The sequence below is a fragment of the Melitaea cinxia genome, chromosome 23 (assembly GCF_905220565.1).
Source record: "Melitaea cinxia chromosome 23, ilMelCinx1.1, whole genome shotgun sequence".
NCBI classification, from domain to species: domain Eukaryota; kingdom Metazoa; phylum Arthropoda; class Insecta; order Lepidoptera; family Nymphalidae; genus Melitaea; species Melitaea cinxia.
This window is the reverse complement of record NC_059416.1, coordinates 4,326,366-4,348,821: the sequence shown is the minus strand read 5'-3', so window position 1 is coordinate 4,348,821 and position 22,456 is coordinate 4,326,366. Positions and strand designations below refer to the sequence as shown.

The 22,456-nt window shown below is 38.4% G+C and overlaps 1 protein-coding gene and 1 long non-coding RNA gene across 2 annotated transcripts in view; one reads left to right on the top strand and one right to left on the bottom strand.

Moving 5' to 3' along the window:
- Nucleotides 1-5,996: 5,996 nt before the first annotated feature.
- Nucleotides 5,997-9,362, bottom strand: LOC123665206. The gene is made up of 5 exons (XR_006745006.1): nucleotides 9,299-9,362; nucleotides 7,546-7,693; nucleotides 7,355-7,429; nucleotides 6,554-6,678; nucleotides 5,997-6,249 (listed from the first exon to the last, which is right to left on the bottom strand). It is a non-coding gene; the product is annotated as an uncharacterized LOC123665206 (long non-coding RNA).
- Nucleotides 9,363-11,878: 2,516 nt separating this feature from the next.
- LOC123665210 (disintegrin and metalloproteinase domain-containing protein 22) overlaps nucleotides 11,879-22,456 on the top strand; it is a 91,258-nt gene continuing 80,680 nt past the window's right edge. Inside the window, exon 1 of the mRNA XM_045599547.1 lies at nucleotides 11,879-12,152. Coding sequence (XP_045455503.1) covers nucleotides 12,029-12,152 — 124 coding nt within the window. The 5' untranslated portion in view covers nucleotides 11,879-12,028. The remainder of the gene's footprint in view (nucleotides 12,153-22,456) is intronic.

The following is a 22,456-nucleotide window of genomic DNA, read 5'->3' as shown; positions in this document are numbered from 1 at the left end:
ACACCGCCTTCTGCATCCTGGCTGCGAGCGAACCGTCCCGGATCCCCAGTTGCCTCAGATGGTGAGCGAGGCTAACCGGGATCAAACCATTGGCAGATATTACGATAGGGATTATTTCAGCAGACCCCACACCCCACATGTCGACAATCTCGTGCGCCAGATCCAGATATTTACGTTTTTTCTCAGTCTCGGCTTTCACGAGGTTCTCGTCATGCGGGACGGTGATGTCCACTAAAAATACCCTCGACCGTGCCCTGTCCATCACCACGATATCAGGCTTGTTCGCCAGTATCGTCCTGTCTGTGGCGACAGGCAGGTCCCAGTAGAGCCGGACTCCGCCGCGTTCGAGTACTGGCACCGGTGAGTATTGGTAATACGGCATCCTCTGTTCCAGGAGACCGTACATAAGAGCAAGCTCTTGGTGGAGAATCTTGGCCACTTGGTTGTGTCTGTGCAAGTACTCAGTATTAGCAAGCGCGGAACAACCCGAAAGCACATGCCTGAGTGACTCACCGGGATGACGACAGGCTCGACAGAAGTCGGGAGTGCCATCCTTCAGGACGTGCTTTCGGTAGTTGTTCGTCTTGACCACCTGATCTTGTATTGCACAGACAAAACCTTCGGTTTCCCCAAAGAGGTCGCCGAATCGCAGCCACTGCACGGAGGCCTTACTGTCCACGTGAGGCGCGTGAAGCGCCTTGTAGAACCGTCCATGCAGTTCCTTCTCCATCCATACGGTCTCCCGGTCAGAGGTGCTCAGTACGACCGGTTTCTGCCAGTTCTCTTTGGCCAAGGCTAGGGGGGTTAGTCCTTTGTCACACATTGAAACGTCGCCATACCAAGTGCTGTCCCGTCTCGTCTCAAAGTAGGCCCTGAGGCTGCACACCTCGCGGTTATGCATGGTCTTAGCGCTTAACATGCCTCGACCACCACACTTCCGCGGGATGTACAGTCTCATGACCGACGACTTAGGGTGATGCACGCGATGGTACGTCATAGTTGTGCGGACTCTTCTGTCCAGGGCGTCAAGTTCGGTCTGAGTCCATCTGAGTATGCCAAAGGTGTACAAGAGAGTGGGCATGACCCAGGCGTTATAGGCTCGGACCTTGTTGGCTCCAGACAAGTAGCTCCGAAGAACTTTTGTCAGCCGTCCAAAAAAGATTTCACAAACTGCCTGTTTCATGTCCACTTCCTTCACCCCTATGCATTGTGACATGCCCAGATACCGGTAAGATTCAGCTTCGGAAAGGGTCTTGAATGATGTTAATTCGAGACTAAGCTGCGACGATTGAGTCACCTGACCCCTGTCCACATGCACGACCGCACACTTATCCACTCCAAGCTGCATCCTGATGGAACTGCTGAACTCCGTAGTGATTTTCAGCAGTTCCTGCAGGCGTGCAGCGTTAGGTTAGGTTAGGCACAGGTTATTAACTGAGGTAGGGCACAGCAGGAATTTCCTGCTCAAAATACGGAGCAGCCCGACTGGGGTAGTACCTCGACCTTACAGAAGATCACAGCAAAATAATACTGTTTTCAAGCAGTATTGTGTTCCTGTTGGTGAGTAAGGTGACCAGAGCTCCTGGGGGGATTGGGGATTGGGTCGGCAACGCGCTTGCGATGCTTCTGGTGTTGCAGGTGTCTATAGGCTACGGTAATCGCTTACCATCAGGTGAGCCGTAAGCTTGTTTGCCGACCTAGTGACATATAAAAAAAAAAAAAAAAAAAAAAAAAAAGGTGCCAGCAATTTGAGGTCGTCCATGTAGAGAAGGTGGGAGACTTTAGTACCTCCTCTCCGAAACTGAAAGCCTGTCCCCGAACGCTCCAGCAGGGTGCTTAGAGGGTTCAAGGACAAGCAGAACCATAGTGGACTCAGGCAATCACCCTGGAAAATACCCCTCCGTATCCTGATTGGGTCATCCGCACCCGTCAGTCGCTCACCCTGGAGACATAGGATCGTGCTCTATTGCCCCATACATACTCCGAGGAAGTCTCGAACTGCCTGGTCAATCTTGTACAGCTCGAGGACCCTCAGGAGGCACCGAGTCGAAAGCCTTTTTGTAGTCGATCCAGGCGGCCGAAAAGTTCCGACGGTTGCGTCTGACAAGCTGGCCCGCCACAGAGTCGATGAGAAGGAGCTCCTTTGTACCGCGACCGCCTCCACGACATCCGTTCTGAGCTGCAGACAAGATATTAAACTCACCAATATGTCGTGAGATCTTACAGCTCAGAACGGACGTCAGTGTCTTGTAGATGGAGGTCAGACACGTTATGGGGCGGTAGTTGGTGGGATCTGCGGTGTTGGTGGACTTAGGAGCTAAGTGAGTGATCCCGGTAGTGAAAAGGTTCGGGAGTGTCTTCCGATCTATTGCCTCTTGGTATTGTCGAGCCAAGGTCGCATGGCAGACCGAGAGCCCTTTCAGCCAGTAGTGATGCAGACCGTCGGCCCCCGGACTTTTCCAGTTCGGAGCCCGCCGGACCTCACCACTGACGTCCTCCGTAGAGATGGCGATTGGGTTCATCGGTTCGATTTTAGCACATGCGTCCTGAACCGCCGCAATCCAAGGGCCCTCCTCGTGCTCCACCTCCCCTGACCATATGTTGCGCCAGAAGGCGACGAGGTCAACCGTACTCGGTTTTAGGGAAGCAGCGCCCGATATCGGGTTCTCCAGCTTTCTATAGAACCTTTTCTGATCACTCACGAAGAGGCAATTTTGTCGAAAGCGCTCAACTCTCTCAGAGTACCTGCGAATGCGCTTTCCCCATGCCGCGATTCTCTGCCTCAGGCCGTCGATGCGCTCCGTTAGTTTATCGGCTATGTCAGGCTGATCGAGGCTGATGCCTAGCCCGTTGAAGGCCATTCTAACAGAGCGCACAATCCTTGGCCTTGTGTTGCCCGACCTGAAAGCTAGCAGCCTACCAATGAGGGCCCTGGCCAGGTTGATACGGCGTTCTATTCTCCTCTTCCAGGCTGGTACGTCGCTATTCTTATGAGTAGCGCGTCCAGACTCCTGGGTCTTGGCTCCGACAAGGCGGTGCACCGCTAGAGCGGCGCCGAAGAGAATAGAAACCGTATCCTCCAAGCTGAGGCTGCCTTCCAAATAGGGAGGCAACAGTCTGTTGGCTGCCTCAATGGCATTCCGCGTCGCGGCATTGAGGGGGAGGCGAGAGAGTCGCGGTCTCATTTCCAGAGGAGTGCCTCGAGTCTCGGAAATCGCCTCTTGCAAGATCCCTCTCATCTGTTCTACTTTTTGGGCGACTGTTCCCTCAGTGATCGCCTCCACAGGCGCTTCGCTACGAACGCCTTCTTGTTGCGCTGACACTTCGTTGCGCACCGTGGACACGGGTTCGACTTCAGGAGCAGCCTCACGTCGAAATCGTTCGAGCTCGGCGGCGTCAAATATGCCCTTTCGTTGGATGTACCGAGCTCGATCTGCCAGGTTCTGTTCTGTAACAGTTAGCGTAGGCTCAAGCAGTAGGAACTCGCGATGCATTACTGCCCGGTAGCCAGTCCGCCCGGTCTCTCGTCCACTTCAGCCTATCGCAGTCCACTGCTGGACATAGGCCTCCCCAAGTTCGCGCCACACATCCCGGTCTTCCGCAATCCTCATCCAGCCTACACCGGCAATCTTACGTAGATCGTCGGTCCAACGGGCCGGAGGACGTCCCACACTGCGTTTGCCAAGACGCGGTCTCCACTCTAGGACCCGTCTACTCCAACGGCCATCGGTCCTGCGACACAGATGACCAGCCCACTGCCACTTCAACTTGCTAATTCTGTGGGCTATGTCGGTTACTTTCGTTCTCCCGCGGATAGTCTCATTTCTAATCCTGTCTTTGAGAGAGACCCCAAGCATAGCCCGTTCCATTGCACGTTGAGCGACTTTAAACTTGTGGACCAGTCCCTTGGTCAGTGTCCACGTCTCGGCTCCGTATGTTAACACAGGCAGGACGCATTGCTCGAAAACTTTTGTCTTCAAGCATTGCGGAATCTTCGAAGTGAAGACTCGACGGAGTCTGCCAAACGCCGCCCAGCCCAACCGAATCCTCCTATCGGCCTCCTTCTCGAAGTTGTTGCGGCCTAGTTGGATAGTATGGCCTAGGTAAATATAATCCTGAACAACTTCGAGAAGGGTACCATCGACCGATACCGGTATGACTTGGTTGTTAAACATAACTTTCGTCTTATCCAAGTTCATACAGAGACCGACACGTCGGGAGGACTCGTTTAGGCCGGCCAGCATTTGGCCTAACTGATCCAGCGTCTCCGCAAAGATGACAATATCGTCGGCGAAACGAAGGTGAGAGATGAATTCACCGTTGACGTTGATGCCCCGTTCCCCCCAATCCAAGGTCTTAAAAACATCCTCTAGCGCAGTGGTAAACAGTTTCGGTGATATTACATCCCCCTGTCTTACCCCGCGCCGGTCTCTCGTCCTACAGCCCTATAGTACGTACGCTATTCTCATTCATCTTCGGTGTCCATCTCATGCGACGTACTCCACCAGCGGCGGGCAACGAATGCTGAGTCCCTTGGGACTGTCGTCGCCAAGCCAACTGGTGGGGATGGTGGATAAGCCGACCGGTCAGGTGGTGGTGCCGGTCGGCGGGGTTAGCTGGCGGCCCGCATGCTGCCACGTCCAGCGCCAGCTCCAGACGCGCCCTGGCGTCCCCCAGGCAGCGGCCCTATGCGCCTTTCTAAATTATCCTCCATCATTTTTATTTATTTATGAGTGCTAATATACTCACTCGGAGAGGCACTCACGCACTCCGAGGCTGCGCAGGTGTTATGCAGCTTTTGTTGCCCTTAGTCGCCTTTTACGACACCCTAGGCGTAGGAAGGGGTGGCCCTATTTTACTCTGCCGGGAACCACACGGCTTTTATTTATTTATTTTATTTTATTATTATTATTATTATTATAAGAGACTATAAGATTTTGGTCTGCATTTTTCCATGTTTTTATAAGGGTTGTGAGATTTTTTTCAAACGTGAAAAACCACAAATAGGTATACAATAAGATGTCATAAAATGAATGTTCTGAGTATAGGTACTATGTACTGGAACTGCTGTTGGAGAAGGTAGAACTGCACGTACGATGCCGCACGGTTTGTTTGAGGTGTTCCTGGTAAATGGTATATGATGGAAAGCGGCAGATCGTGCTCAGCAAGAAGTTTTCAATATAAAACACATCTTTATAATTGTAGGTATTTTATCCTTTATGCCGCGTTGGCGCAACGGTATAAATCGATAATAAAGGTGATTCAAGTCGATAATATAGGTGATTAAATTTGTTTATTGTCTTTAACAAAAAGAAATTAACATTTGTTTTCAAAATAACAATAGAAAATTACTATATTAACTTATAATTACAATTAATTCAGTAGCTAAACACACTTTTAAACTTTGTTGACCGACTTCCAAAAATGGAGGAAGTTCTCAATTTGATGGTATTATTATGTATATTACCCCAGAACTTTTGATTGCGTGAACCGATTTTAATGAGTTTTATTTTAATCGTAAGGTGATGCATGTCATATAGTCTCATTTAAATTTAATTAATATCTAACAAGTATTTTTTGAGTTACATGTAATAATGCCTATTTGCTTGACTATTTTTCGTCGACCTACGTTGTATTATATCGCATAACTTTTCACCGTGTATACCGATTCTGATGATTCTTATTTTAATCGAAAGCTGATACTTGTCTTGTAGTCTCATTTAAATTTGATCGAGACATAACGACTACTTTTTTTGTAATCTTTGACGACGCGTAATTATGTGACTGTGCGTACTCGCGACGCCATCTATGGCATTTACTAAAACTACTTCGGTTCGCACTATCGATCGTCTATAACGCAGTGAGATATATTATCCACTATAGTGCAGTAGCATTTTGTTCTTCATAAATAATTTTGATGATTTAAGTTTATTTTTTATTTTACTTTTTGTTTTAATCGAAAGCTGATGTTGATGTTGCCATGTGGTCCCATTTAAATTTGATCGTTTATTACAGATTTACTTAACTATTTTGCGTCTACTACTTGTCTATGTAATTGTAAAATCTCTCTATCTATCTCGCTCACTCGTACGCAGTGAGAGCGAGACAGTGCTCGGAGAGCGTCTTCAGACCGCTGCGTCCCGCGACGTGGTCCGCGCTCACTGCGGGTTGATGTGCGCGTTGTGTAACTCCGACACTTGGGTGAAACACGCAGCTGCTGGATCACCTGATGTGTGTAATTAGTCATACCTGAAATAACAAAACGGAATAATACTATTGCTTTCAAGCACTGTTATTGCCACAGGACAGGTGAGTAGGGGTAATGATCGGGGGTAGTAATCGCTTACCGGCAGGTGGGCCGAACGCTTGTTTGCCACTTTCTTAGCATAAAAAATACGAGTGCGTTTGAGACCACACGACTGAAGTAAAACTTACGAAACGTAACTCTTTCTATCTTCCGCCCGATCACACTTTTCGTAACGCTCTCGTCACGCATTCACCAGCTTACTCCCCAAGTCAAGCGTACGTAAAGATTTACTTCAAAATAACTTACCAAAACTCATTTCCCGGATGAGCGTTGCTATCCCACGGGGTACGTCAAGACCTTCAGCTTGCCCTTGTGCTCTTCTGTTAAACGAGCAGACGGTTCCCTGTTCTCCATGTACACGTTTATACCACCTAAAAATGTGAATAGTTACTGCTGGTTTGAGGTATACATCTCACTACCGCAACATATTTTGGAGAAATAATTTGGAGATAGAAATTTCAGAGTAACTCTATATAAATAAATAAATATCTATAACATAAACTTGGTGATCTATTCCTAAGGAAAGCAACTTCACTTCGACCAGTCCACTGCTAAACATAAGCCTCCACAAGTTCGCATCAAAAATGGCGTGAACTCATGTGTGTTGCCCATAGTCACCACGCTGGGCAGGCAGGTTGGTGACCGCAGGGCTGGCTTTGTCGCACCAAAGAACGCTGCTGCACGTCTTCAGCCTGTGTATTTCAAAGCCAGCAGTTGGATGGCTATCCTGCAATCGGTTGGCTTTATAAGTTCCAAGGTGAGTTATCCCTTAGGCGCCTCTTACGACACCCAGGGGAAGAGTGGGGGTGGCTATATTCTTTACTACTGTAGCCACACAGCTTAGGAAAGCAACTTAGTAATAATATTTTGTAATATAAAATAATGTAATATAATACAAGCTTAGCAAACAATACTTTTTCATAGCAATAACTTCAGTAAAACAGACGATATTAACAACATATTTCGGACGAGTGGTCCTCTATCTGTACCATGCAAGATTTAAATGTGTAAGTTTTATTTATAAAAACTTTGATTACATTAACTTACTTTTAGGATTTTTTCCACTTTTAAGAAACATTTTTGCTCTTGTTGCAGTCCCTTCATTAGATTTTTGAAACATATCTGAAATTAAATTTAAAAACACAATAAATAGTTTCTTGTAAATATTATCAGAGCTAGTACTAAATAAAAAGAAAAGCGAAAAACATAATCTTACACTCTTTTATTCGTTTACTCACCAACAACGTTAGAAGCGTATAGCTTTATATCTGCTTAGTTTATACCAGTGACGTGATTTAACATATCATTATTAAGAAATGATTCTCTCCAAAAATATCCAAACGTCGATATCTCGCTGACGTTTTGATATCATCCACAAACCAAGACCTGAAAATAGAGCAATGTATAGTTTAAAAAAAACGAATGTGCTTTAGACCACACGACTGAAGAAAAACTTGTGAAACGTAACTCTCTCTCTCTATTTTCACCAACTTATATCTCCCTCTTAACTTTCGTTCGCCTTGCCCTGTCACACTTTTCGTAACGCTCTCTTCACGCATTCACCAGTTTACTCCCCAAGTCAAGCGTGCGTAAAGAAGTTTTACTTCCAAAAAACAAAACGAAAATTGTGTTTGCTCATAAACGAAAAAAAAAAAAACTGACTACAATTACATCGACAAGAAATACAACTTAGACGAAAAATAGTCAAGTAAATAGACATTATGAGGGATAACTCAAAAAGCACTTGTCAGAAAATATTACAATTGAGGTATATAGTATTATTACTAGAGATGCCACGAATAGTAATTTGGCCGAATACCGAATACCGAATGTTCGGCGAGGCTCTTGGCCGAAGCGCCGAACATTCGGCAGCCGAATATTCGGCCACACTTAGTTCTTTTCGCGGGCGATAAGACACAATTCGTCACCGTACGAGTTTAAACTTGCATCGCTGGAGTACCTAATACGTTTGGTAGGCGCGGGCGGTTTTGTTTCATAATTTCATTTGTGATTAGGTCACGGTCGCGTCACAACCTGCTTTATTTGATGATCGTTGGTACATCGTACGTACTGTATACTAAAATATACCATTTAATGTGATTGATTACCATAAGAAATATCACCGTTTGTTCGAGAAAAGCAAAATGAATCAATTTAATAAGAAATCGCCTATTTGGAACTATTATGAAATTTATAGTGATGACAACAAACTGGCAGTTTGTTTGTTGTGTTTGTTTCTTACCACTGGTAGATTTCAAATATTAATTTCTTAGTTCTTTTTTGGTTAAATAAATATCTTTGTGAGTAATATTTTGAGTTTTTTCATAATTTATTTGGTAATCCTCACTGTATTTTATCATAAATAAGGAAGTAAATCTGTTTATCACGATTTCACGCCCAAACGACTGAATCGATTTAAATGAAATTTGGTACACAGATACTCTATTGCCTTCGAAAGGACATGGGCTATAACTTACGCGAATCGCGGAAAAACAGTTAGTAGGAAATAAAAAAATTGCTATTCGGTATTCGGCCAAATGGTTAACCATATTCGGCCGAATACCGAATAGCGAAAAAAAGGGGCCGAATAGCCGAATACCGAATAATTGCCGAATATTCGTGGCATCTCTAATTATTACTATCATCATCATCATTATCATCATCACTTATTATTATAGTATAACTGTCACATTATTACTATAGTTTACTTTCTGAGGAAGGGCACAGTAGGGTATTTTCTGGTTAATATCTGAGGCAGTCTAGGGAAGTCACTCTATCTTACAGAAGACTACAGTTGCTCCTGTGGTGAATAAGGTGACCAAAGCTTTTGGGAAGGGTGAGGAGTAAGGTCACTAACCAACTTGAGATGCCTCAGTGTTGCAGGCATCTATAAGCTATGGTTACCTGCTTACGTAGGCTGTGTTTGCCAACCTAGCTGTATAAAAAGAATTTAACAGTGTAGACGAACACACATAAAATGTAAATACCCACCTAACAGTTTGTATCAGAAATGCTATTGGAAAGGCTTTGCTCATTTTGATGACTTCATTGATATCATCAGATAATTTCAATTTTGTTAAGGTTGTACATTGTTGATGCAATATCTTATCCTGCTCTGTCGTGTTAGATAATTCCCAATATTGTTTACACCTACGACACAAAAAAAAACATACATATCATTTGAGTATTAAATACCTTTTTTAACATATAATACATATTTGATGTTCTTTGTGAGGGTTAAAAAAAATTCAAGTTTTTGTTTAGGTAGGTAATTAATCATGATTAGGAGCAATTAATTTTATTTTAACGGACTTAAAAAAGGAGAAGGTTCTCAATTCAACTGCTTTTTTAATGTATGTTAGCTTTTCAGCTCTTACTTTTGTTAATCGAAAGCTGGAGTTTGTCATGGAATCTCATTTAAATTTGATTGTGATCTGACGGGTAGTTTTTTATGTGTCCTTAATATAATTTTCATAATTTATAGTTTATATGTATATTTTATATGTCCTTAATGTGTATTTAATTCATAATTTTTTGGAATCGAAGTTGTTAACGAGCAAACACAATTACTATTTTAAATTAAACGACTGTGGTGCATATGACTTCACAAATTCTGCAACAAATAATATAAAACTCACCAAGAAATAGTTTGAAAATTTGGAAAATTATCCATTTCATTAACAATATTTATGGCCAAATACTCAACTATAAAACGTAAAGGCTAAATGCCAGCGTGAATATTAGTCATAACACATAAGTATTTATTGTGAATGTTTTATCATCATATCAAAATCAGAAAGATACTAGGGAAAAACCTAAGTAAGTCATAGTAACAAGTAACAGCCGAAGCGACAAGCACAATAACGACATACAAATTATATTGTTTAGATAGAAGATTTAATAAGACGAAATAAAGTTTTTTTCTATTTTAAATATTCAAAATACATTTTGATAATATTGATAGATGATAATCATAGATGATAATACTTGACGTCTACATCATAGATAATTCACTTATACTATATTGCTGATTGCAATAAAGTTAAAGTAGCATAAAAATATATCAATGCGCATTAATGTGGCAGATAGTTAAGAATTCAGATTATATCATTTTTCGTGTCGTATAGGAATCCGAATTTCTCACCAACGATAGCATGTTCCCTTGCCTCCCCATCTGCATTCCCCTTCAACAAAAATATGTATATTAACTTTCGATTATAATGTGGTGCACTATGCAGTGTATTGTAGTCTTTCCTTCTGCTTACTGTCAGATTTATGGACTAATAAGATTCCAAGGGTATTTTGGCCATTCTGTAAAAGTACTAACCAAAATTTTTGAAATAGTGCCATGTGGAAAAAATCTAAACGTAATCAAAACTTTGATAAAAACCAAATATAAACATGGACAAATGCATTATAATTTATAACAGATCTCATAGCCTCTCATAACTTAGTTACGAGAATTTAGTTTTCTCCTCTTTCGTATTTTTATGAAGTTTAAGTTTATGAGATTCTTTTCATAGGGTGTGTGAGATAAGTTTTAGTTACAATCAAACTGAGATAAAAGAAGAAGAAGAGAAGGGATTTATGTAGAATTAGCTTACCTTTTTAATAAATTTACTACATGAATTAATTAATGTGGTCTTGGCGGGATTTAACGGAGGTAGGGCACAGTAGGAAATTTCCTGCTCAAAATATGGAACTGGGGTCTTCGACCTTACAGAAGATCACAGCTAAATAACATTGTTTTCAAGCAGTGTTGTGTTCCTATGTTGATTAAGGTGATTAGAGTTCCTAGGGGAAACTGAGGATGGGGTCGGTATCGCGTTTGCGATGCTTCTGGTGTTGCAGACGTCTATAAACTATGGTAATCGCTTACCATCAGATGAGCCGTACACTTGTTTGTCGATCTAGTTACATAAAAAAGGGCCCCCTATGAGATATTTATCAATATTTGTGTTATTTTCATTAAACACATGGGCCATGAAGGTACATGAATCAAAAAGTTCATCATCATCATCACTTCAGCCTATCACAGTTTACTGTGGACATAGGCCTCCACAAGTTCACGCCAAGAAATGGCGCGCACTCATGTGTTTTGCCCATAATCACTACGCTGGGCAGGCGGGTTGGTGATAAATCTAAAAGTTGCAGTTTATTAATTGGTAATGTACATGATTTTTAAAGTAAAACTTCTCTACGTACGCTTGACTTGGCTAGTAAACTAATGCGTGACGAGAGCGTTAAGAATAGTGTGATCGGATGACACGAACGGAAGTTGAAAGGGAGATATGTATAAGTTAGTGAAAATAGAAAGAGAGAGAGTTACGTTTCGTGAGTTTTACTTCAATCGTGTGCAAGCACACTCGTTTTTTTTTGTCTCAAACTCATGGTTAACATGTTTATATATTGAAAAAAAAAATAATAGGCTTTAAAATATTTGAATTATTTTTCAAAGATTTTAAAAAACGACGAGATTTTCAATAATTTTAGTCTGTCGACATTAAAATGACAGTTCCTAGACGTTTCCCTTTATGTCAAATCACTAAATTTCGTATCAAACGTCAGTCTTTTATTGTCAATTTTCCAGTACGCCAGTGGTCGGCGTCATGTCATATCTGTTTGTAGTGTTTTGTCGGTAAAAGTAATATCGTATTTGTTTTCTTCCTTAACATGTGTAATCCTTTAGTTTGAAAACAAATTTATTTATGTAGGTGTAAAATGTCACAAAAGACTTTTAGTGATAAAATGTTTGTGTGTAGTCGTTTAAGTGTTTTGTGCTGGCTTGTGTTTTACTTAATTTTATTAGCCCTGACAAAGGATAGCGCAGATGCTCAAGAAATACGTAAGTTTGCATTTATCGATTTTTTAACTTATATTAAATACTTTAATTTTAATGTACTGTTAAATTTAAATCAAGAATTATATGTATTTTTAACCATTAATAACAAAGTTATTAGACTAAATAAAATTTTACAATTAATTTATTTAGTAGAAAACATATTATAGCGTTTATTCCGGACTGAAAAAATCGAACAGTTAAAAATCCTTTAAAGTTATATATTAAAAATATAAGACACAAAATAATAAATAATTTTATTGTATTAAATTTTGTATTTCATTGAAATGTTGATTAAAATAAATTATGTTTATTATCATAGTATAATTTTCGGAATACTTGTTTGATTGAATGATTATTTAAATCTTAAGTTATGGTATGAAATAGATTTAAAAATTTGTGAAAAAATTTAAACACTAAGGTTCTCAATTCCACTGTATTTTATATGTAATGGAATTTTTTTTTTTGTTTGTGATCAAAAACCATTACGAAATTTTACTAATGTGCATTTATATTTTATACCTTTTTATTCTTTGAATACCGAAGCAATATTTTTTTCTGAACACTAGCTATTACCAAATTTATTTATTATGTCTTTTATGTTAAATGACTTAATGGAACTATGGCAGTAAAGAATATAGCCACCCCCTTTCTTCCCATGGCTGTCGTAAGAGGCGACTAAGGGATAACACAGGTCCACTACCACCTTGGAACTTATAAAGCCGACAGATGGCGGGATAACCATCCGACTGCTGGCTTTGAAATACACAAGCTGAAGACGGGTAGCAGAGTCTTTAGTGCGACAAAACCAGCACTGCGTTCACCAACCCGCCTGCCCAGCGTGGTGACTATGGGCAACACACATGAGTTCACGCCATTTTTGGCACAGAGGGAGAGAACGGAGTGAACTTATGGAGGCCTATGTCCAGCAGTGGACTGCGACAGGCTGAAACGATGATGATGATGATGTTTTTCTAATTTATATATGGGCAGTTTTTTAAAAAATTGTAAAAAGGTGTTCTAAAGTTGCATTTATCAGTATCCCATATTATATAATGGCAGAGTGGTACTTACACTTAGTAAAATATAAAGCATATTTTTTTTCTCAAATTATGTTTCTATGCAATTATTATTCTTTTTAAAACTGTAAACAAGGCCGGCAACGCACCTGCAACTCCTCTTATCTTGCAGATGTCCATGGGCAACGGTAGCCGTTAAAAATCAGATGGCTTCGTTTGCTCGTTTGCCCCCATTCTTATTATAAAAAAAAAAAAACTGTGTGTTGAAAACTGGTAATAATAAGATGGTATAAAAGGTTTTGATTATTAGGCCCATTTTTTCTACAGTTCAATAATATTTTTCCAATAGAGATAAATAAATGACAACACATTATTTTATTTGTACATAGTTTTGCCATTTAACTTTACAGTCACTCGGGGTAACTTTGATTGACCAGGTAACTTGGACAGTCAAATCGCAACATTATTTTTTATTTTTTACGTTGTCCACATTTAGTGTGTAACATTACATTTACAAAATTTGTTTACTTAACAAACTGCTTAAATGAACTCTCTGCAAAAAAGAAGCTTTTAAACAAAGTTTATGTCAAAAACTGCTAAAAGTTCGGTGCGCAATTTTTATATTTTTTTCAGTGGTAAACTTTTTTGATAGCTCAACAGTTTTGTTACTATCAAGATATGTAAAAATATAATACACCTTTAATAGTTTCTACATGACATTAGCGAAATCATCTGTAATCATTTGGCACTTTGAAAGCCATTAACCCTCAAGAAGAAGAAGAAGAACCTTTAATATGTGTATTTTAAAATCTGATCTGTGCCAAAGTTACTCATAAAGGGGTTGTAACTTTGACACACAACAAATTGCCAACAAATTGCAATAACTTGAGAGTATGAAAACCAACCTGAGAGCACATATTAAGTTAACTCTTGTGTCTCATATTTCACATTGTCAAAGTTAGGTAAAAAAATATAGTAATGATCTTTCAAAGTTACCCCGATTGACTGTATTTTGTTTATATTTTTTTTTATTTTAAGTTTTTGGCATTTTACCTTTACTCTTACTTATTAGTTATTACCCTTAAGATGGTCTTAATGAGTCATATTTGTTTTTGTATAGTAACCTCAGCTATCAGCTAGATGATCCATACATATAAATTTTATTAAATGAAAGGCCAGGAGGTCACCAGAGCCATTTACGATTAAGTTTTATTTTAAGAATCAAACAATATAAAATATCATGTAAATTCAATTACACAATAAATCACTTGTAATTTATGTTAAATATTATTTTAATAGTTTTTAACTTTATTTACGCTTCTGTGTTATAAATGCCATTATTTATATACACTAGCAACATAAAGAGGCAAAAGGGTCAACTTTGCCACTATTTTCAAACCACGGTTTTTTGTTGATTATACAGCTTTATCTCACATTACTTAGCTATATCATAGGTAGGGCACGGAAGGAAATGTCTTGCTCGAATTCTAGAGCAGCCTGACTGAGGAAGTACCTCAACCTTCCAGAAGATTACATCTTAATAACATTGCTCACAAGTTGTGTTGTGTAGGCTTTATTATTCCGACCACTTACATTCAATACTTATAATAAAAGCATGCTGTATACGTAAACTCTACACCATCAATATACCATTTCCGCTTGTATCATTACAATTTCCACTCTTTGCTTTAAAAAGGTACGCAACAATAATAATGAATAGTATTGATTTGATTTGATTTGATTTTCAACGGGCTATTCTCCGCAACTCGACGACTTAGTGCGCCTATTTTGCGTGGTAGGCTGGGGGCTTCATTCATGCCAGCCTAGCTCCTTGAGGAAGCCTAGCAGACCCCTTGCGTTGCCGACGACTTCCCGGAGCGACCTCGGTGTCCCGAGGTGTGTCGCCCTGTAGTTCGCCACACTACCGCATTCCAGCAGGATGTGTGTGGCCGTTTCTTCTGCCTCCATGCACGCTCTGCATAGGGGGCTGTCTGTAACACCTAAATTGTGTAAGTGTTTGTTGAGCAAGGCATGTCCGGTAACAGCCCCGACCAGTAGTCGGAGCTGGGCTCTCCCAAAGCCGCGAAGTTTGCGGGACAATCCTGGGTTGATCGTCGGAAGAGCTTCCTTGGTCTGCCTGCAGGTGGTTAGGTTTGTCCAATATTCTTGGTGCATTACCTTGGTGTTGTGTCGCAGCTGGCTGCGCAGCCATCCGAAAGGCAGGGGTAGAATGGGTTCGGGTCCGTAGACCCTCATCTCCGATCCATTCCTCGCCAGTCGGTCAGCCGCGTCGTTGCCTCGCGATCCACTGTGGCCCTTTATCCATTGGAGGATAATGGTGTTTGTTTCACTTACCTTCGTCAGAGCTCGATGGCACTCGTATATTAGCCCCGATGTCATGGTGTCGCTCTGTAGGGCTTGCAGGACCGATCTGCTATCGGAAAGAATACGGATTGGAAAACCCTGTACCTCTCTAGCCGTGATCGCTGTTACAGCCATTATGATTCCCATACATTCCGCCTGAAAGACGGTGTTGTGGATTCCCAATGGCGATGACATGTTGATATTCAGGTCTTCTGAGTAAACCCCAGAACCTGTACCTGTTGATGTTTTCGACCCGTCTGTGAAGATTCTCAACTCCCTGGGGTTGATGCCTTCCCCTGGGTCTTCATGTAATTGTATTCTATATTTTTTGTCGAATACGTACTGTTTGGGTATTCTGTCGGTGACCGCTTCGATGAGCGGTTCCCTGTTCGCCAGTACTCCAAGTATACCTGTATGTGTTACTTTTACGTTTCTCCATAGGTTTAGCTTCCTGAGTCTTACCGCGGCCGCTCCCGCCTCCTGTTGGATAAACAGATGCAGCGGCGGCAAGTTCAGTAGGGCTTCCAGGGCCGCAGTCGGGGTGGTCCTCATGCAGCCCGTAGTCGCCATGCAAGCTAGCCTTTGAAGTCGTTGTAGCTTTGCTTCGCCGGTGATTAGTTTGGTTCTCGGCCACCAAACCACTGCGCCGTAGCTGATAATTGGCCTGATGACGGACTGGTACAGCCACAGAGTGATTTTCGGGGATATATAATGAATAGTAAATAAAAATATAATTTTCATTGTCCTTAAGTAAAATTAGCACAGTTAAATGTGCACTAAATAGACTAACTGGCATGGTAAAAGCTCGATATCACCGGATGTCCGCCCGTTAGCGTCCGCCATTGCGCTGACCCTCAACTGAATAATATTGATAAAACGTAATATAACAAAAAAAAAAAAAAAAAAAAATACGCTATATCTTATTTTATTATCCCGATTTCATACTAAAACTATTTTCTTTGTGCTATAATTGTGTTTGCTTGCAAACGGAGAAAAAATAGCTTTAATTAGATGGACCAGACGCAACGTAGGTAGAGGAAACAATAGTCAAGTAAATACGCGTTATCAAACATTACTGAAATAATTGTTATCAGATCGCGATTAAATTTAAGTGCGACTACAAGACAAGCATCAGCTTTCGACTAAAACAAGTATTATCAAAATCGGTACACCCAATAAAAAGTTACGTGGTACAATACAACGTAGGTTGTAATCAAGTAAATACACGATTTTAATAGATTATTAGCGATAACTCAAAAAGTACTTCTCAGATCTTAATAAAATTTAAATTGGACCACATGACATTCACCACCTTTCTATTAAAGAAAGAATCATCGAAATCGGTCCACCCAGTCAAAAGTTCTGAAGTGATAAATTAGATAAAAAAATTATACAGTCGAATGACGAAAAGAATTTGAAATTCCTTTTTTTGAAATCGGTTCAAAATGGAAAGAGAAAGCTTTCAGTTGTGAGGGGCACCGGCGATTTCTTCAATCTCGTGTAGGATGGACGAGACTCGAAGGAGAATGATGGATGTGGTCAAAACTCTATCGAATATTATAGAAAAACATAATTATGTATGTTCTAAAACAAAAAAGTCTTAAATTTACATCGTCAAGGAGAGTATAATATAAAGTATTGAATTTACGAATAACTCAAAACCTACTCTCTATTGACGTTTGATCTTGCTTAAAATGATACTTGGACTGACTCTTAAATGGATCAACTCTTAAATAAGACCATACGACAAGCACAAGCTTTCGAACAAAAAAAGAATTATCAAAATCGGTAAGCCCTGTAAATAGTCATCAGATAACACACAGAAAAAAAATTTAGACAAATTGCGTTGCAAATTCTTAATATTATATAATTTTATTATAATATGATGAATCTTATACTATCTGTAACAGTTCAGTTCCTACCAATAAAGGGGTCAAGACCATTTTACCATTGAACATTACTTCCTCGTCTGTCTGCCAATCACAAACTTTTATAGCGTTAAGGACTTCCCTTCGAACTAAGGTTAAGTATGCAAAGCGCCTCCTTAGTGAACAACTCTTTTGCATAAACAAAGTTCTTTTAATACTTTTTCTGGCCGTCATATTCCTAATTAGCACAATGATTAACATTGAGAAAATTTATTGAGCATTTTAGAATATTCTACCACGTATATTATATTCTACTATACTCTGGTCGCCACTTGTCGTATTGTTGTGTATTTTGGTACTGTAATGAATTAAGAAATGATGTTGTTGTCTGGAAGAAATGATCTTAATAGTATGTTTGATTAATTGGCTATTCTATACAAAATCGGGGAAAGGGGATGATTTGGGTTTCCACCCCCCCCGTACGACTATTATCGTGTATAATAATCAATTTTTATCAGATGCGATTAATAGGCAGCCTAATCGCTAAGACAGCTACCTCTCCCAGGCAACCTATGATCTAAAAAGCGTAAGGACTAGTAACAATTTTAGCTCGACTTGTTGAAAAACTGTTTCATAAGCTCGCAGTCAATATTATTTCAATGCGTATCACGAATAACGTGATTCCTCAGGCCGTCGCAACTATACTATTTAGCATAATGATGGCATGAGTCAGTCAGTAGTTACATCCGTTCGTCGGAAATCAGTACTGATTGATTTGTCATCGATGGTTCAACATTTTTATAATAAAACAAGATGACCCAGCGAACTTCGTACCGCCATGATTTTTTTTTCGTGATTCGATTTTTTTTCTATAAATTTTGCTCTTAATATAACGAAGACAAAAAAAAGAATTATCCAATTTAGTGCATTCGGTTGGAAGTTGCGCATACGTTACACATTTACATTTCTTTCAGTTTATTTATGACATTTTTACTTATTATTAGGTATGTATTTGTAATTTTAATAAACCTACTAGCTGACCTGGCGAACTTCGTATCACCTTATTTTTTCCTGAAATATAATAATAACATAATATATCAAAATAAAATATAGCCTATCTTTTAAGTTGGATCGAACTGCACATGGTGTGCGAATTTTATTATAATCGGTTAAGTGGTTTAAGAGTCCATTGAGGACAAACATTGTGACACGAGATTTATATATATTAAGATTTATACTTATCCAATTTTGTGTACAATGTGAAATCTTAAGTAAATAAGTATATAAAAATATACCATAACAGTTATATCCGTGTCATTCGTTATTACGTTAAAAATTATGAAGTTTAGTCCTTAAATGTATTTTTTAAAAGTGTCTATACTCTCGTATTTGTAAGTGTAATAGAGATGAAACATTCGTTTGTGGACACATTCATTGAACACATGTGCCGTCTTTCTTTATTTACATCTCTTTTATAGTTATTGGTCGCTAGAAACATTTATGTGATTTTTATGTTACTCGATTCTGTCTTTGTTCTTATAATATCGTACAAAATGAATCCTTCAAGACTTTGACAAAAAAAAAAGTAAAAAGCCAGTCATAATCTAAAAATTGGGCACTTAATTTAGAAAGTTCATAATGTAGTTTTTTTTTTATCAATAATAAAACGGAAACGCAATATTTTTCAATGTTAGTTTTATATTTATTAAATTCCGTAAAAATATAATTCCTTTTTTAGACGAAAAATGCATAGTTTTAAGTTTTTATGTAACAGTTGAGTAAAAAATATTAAATAATTACTTATTTTCTTTTTTTTTAAAATACCGGACGTCATTTGCAGTTTCCTTAGCTATATATTCTACTGTTCCGTTATTTATTATAAGTCATAATGTTCTGTTTCACAGCATTTGCCACTTCTGGATACTTATATATATATATATTATATATGTATATATATATATATATCTGTATAGATACATACTATATGCGATGAACTACATAAAGTAATTAAAAATGATAAATTTCCACGCAACAGTGTCTAGAATAATTACAGTACAATAACCTACTAATAATTACAGACTACAATAAAAATCAGAAGACATCGGAAAGGCAACGCTGAACGCATCCACTTCGTCAACAGCTGTTTTTAGATTGACTATTTTAATATGATCTCTTTCCCTTCCATCTTTACGCGCGTCCGGTCCGTGCGAGAGTTCATTTAAGAGTGGCGGTTTTATTTCTGGATATGTTTTGTGGGTATGGGAATGATGACTTCCCCGCCGCACGGTGCGTTTCCTCATGACGTCACGTCCTATTACTTTTTAATTAGATTTAAACGATCTTAATATTCACTTACTTTCACGCTTATCTCGTATTATTCGCACGTGTTTTTCTTTTAAAGATACGATCAGCTGATTTTACAGTTTATAATTAAACTTAGCAATGAGTTGATGAACAAATGAATTGTAAGATTTTTTTTTATTTGTTTCTGTATTTGTTTACGCATACTGTCTGTGAAATGTTATATTGTTTATTTTACAATAATGTTTTCGTTTGGTTAACAAATTATATACACTAAAGGAACATATTGTATTGGCGGTATGTATGAAAGTTCATGTTAGCAAATATTGTTCACGCTATTATTCATTCTTAGTATAAATTATAAAGACGTAAGTTTATTTATGACATATATAAGGAAACTTTTATATGTTGACAATGCAAAAACAGGAAATAATATTATTTAACTAACAGAGTATTACTCACATTTGCTTTATTCATTTATACACGTACACAAGCTGCTGACTTTGTACTTTACTAAGTTGACTAGCTCGTTGGCGCAGTTTGTAGTGGCCCTGCTTTCTGCTCCGCGGGTTGTGAGTTCGATTCCCGCCCGAGTCTAGCCTCTGGATGTAATATTTGTATTTATATATTTATATATAATAGTATTTGTATGTATATTTATAAAAAAGTATTTAGCTATATCAGCCGGCTGTTACCTATAGCACAAGCATTAAGTTGCTTATCTTAGGAACAGACAACCGTATATGTATGTTGTAGATATTTATTTATTTATGATAATTATGTACCTACATTTAGAAGTAAATTTCCATTGCTAGAAGTACATAAATATACAAATTAAATATAATTGAAATATGTACTAAGAAAACATAAAGCGTTATATTAATAGAATATACTTCTATGTGCGTGTAAACGGAAAATAAAAATTAAATATAAAATTACAAAGTATCTGCCCTCGTTTGTTATATCGCGTGAAATGGACGCTAACCATTACGAGCTGAAGCACGCTAATACCTATATTTTTCTCTAATAAACATTTAATAAAATATAATAGCTAATGAGTTACATTTGCTGTTCATTCCCATTGGTATCTTCTCATAAACTAAATAACTTATAATACTGATATTAATATTGGAAAGTTTTGGTTTTATAATTAGCCACTTAACGTAAGATCACGAAGAAATGTCTGAAAAAAAATTGAAAATATATGTGTTATTCTGGATGCCCAGCTGTCTACATACCAAGATTCATCGTAATTGAATATAAAATAAATTAATATAATAATAACAATAATATATTGTATATACATACTTATAATAATACACGAGTTCACTCCATTATTTGGCGCGAATTTGTGGAGGCCTATGTCCAGCAGTGGCCTGTAATAGGCTGAAATGATGATGATGAAGATATATATATTACATCAAGATCATCCATATTAGGTCCAGGTGGGAATCGAACCCACAACCCCCGGAGCAGAAAGCAGAGCAATCGAAATTTAAATCACGAATACTTGTAGAAAAAAATTATTTATGTACTATTTAATAGAATAATAGACGATTGAAAAATGTGCATGTTAAAAAAAAAACAAAGATCTTTGTATATAAAATACACTAACAAATACAGTTACGTATATTATGTAAATAAGCTTAAGGCATATAATTTTTTGAAGTAATCGAATAACTCCGACTAGCACGTGCGAAATAATTGTTCAGTTATTGCGCTATTATCGCCCTTATCGGACAATCGCAGTCGCTGGCAACGATAAAGATTGTTTAACTATTAGCCATCAAAGAATATTCCCATAAAATGTTAATATATGTATTGTCTAATTGCAATATAACGAGAGTAATGGTTTTCAATTGCATGTACATATTTTGCCTGATTTGAGAAAGTTAAATAATTAATCAAATAAATATATTCTTTTTGAGAAAATATAATTTTTTTTTTCTTTTTCTCTTTGATTTTAACGAAAACTACAAGAAATATCAGAAAAGGGGGTTAAAATTAAGATTTCTTAATTTCAAGAAGCAAGCATTCAGCCTGTAATATCCCACTGCTGGGTAGAGGCCTTTTTCTCCATATAGAAGAAGGATAATTTCGAAATGACAACTAAAACATAACATTATTGCAAAGTCAGACACCCAAGTTAATGCTAATAACATTAGTAACATTATTTATATAACATTTAATTATTTATATAACAAAACTTCACGTTTTATTATAATTAATTTGTTATGGTAACTTTACCCGGTCACGTGGTTATTGCACAGTTCGGCTAATAGCGCTCGAAAATATGCGAATTTTTTGATTGCAGATAAGCAAACGTTAAGGATTTCCGAATGCCCTAATGAGCGCTAGAGGTATACCAAAACAAAATTGAATATATTTTTAGTTTAATCACGTATTTATTACACGACTGCGTACACTAACACTAACGGATTTTTCAGATAAATGATCTTTGTAAAGGTTTAAGAAGTTTCTTTGCCTTTTAACCCAATATCGAATTACTTTTTTGATTTAATTATGATTTGTGGTTAGAACATCCGCACAGATAGTTTTTTTTATTATTATTATTCGTAAAGATTGTTTAGACAAAGGGTTGGTCAGGTGATCACAGCAACATGCTCTACCTTCGAAGCATATAAATGTAGGCCATGCAGATTTTTTTTAATCTGTGCGTTTGTCTTTTTTTTTGTTTTTTTACAACACTACTGGAGATTATTAGTGCTGTTTAACTGTGATTTTCTGGAAGGTTGAG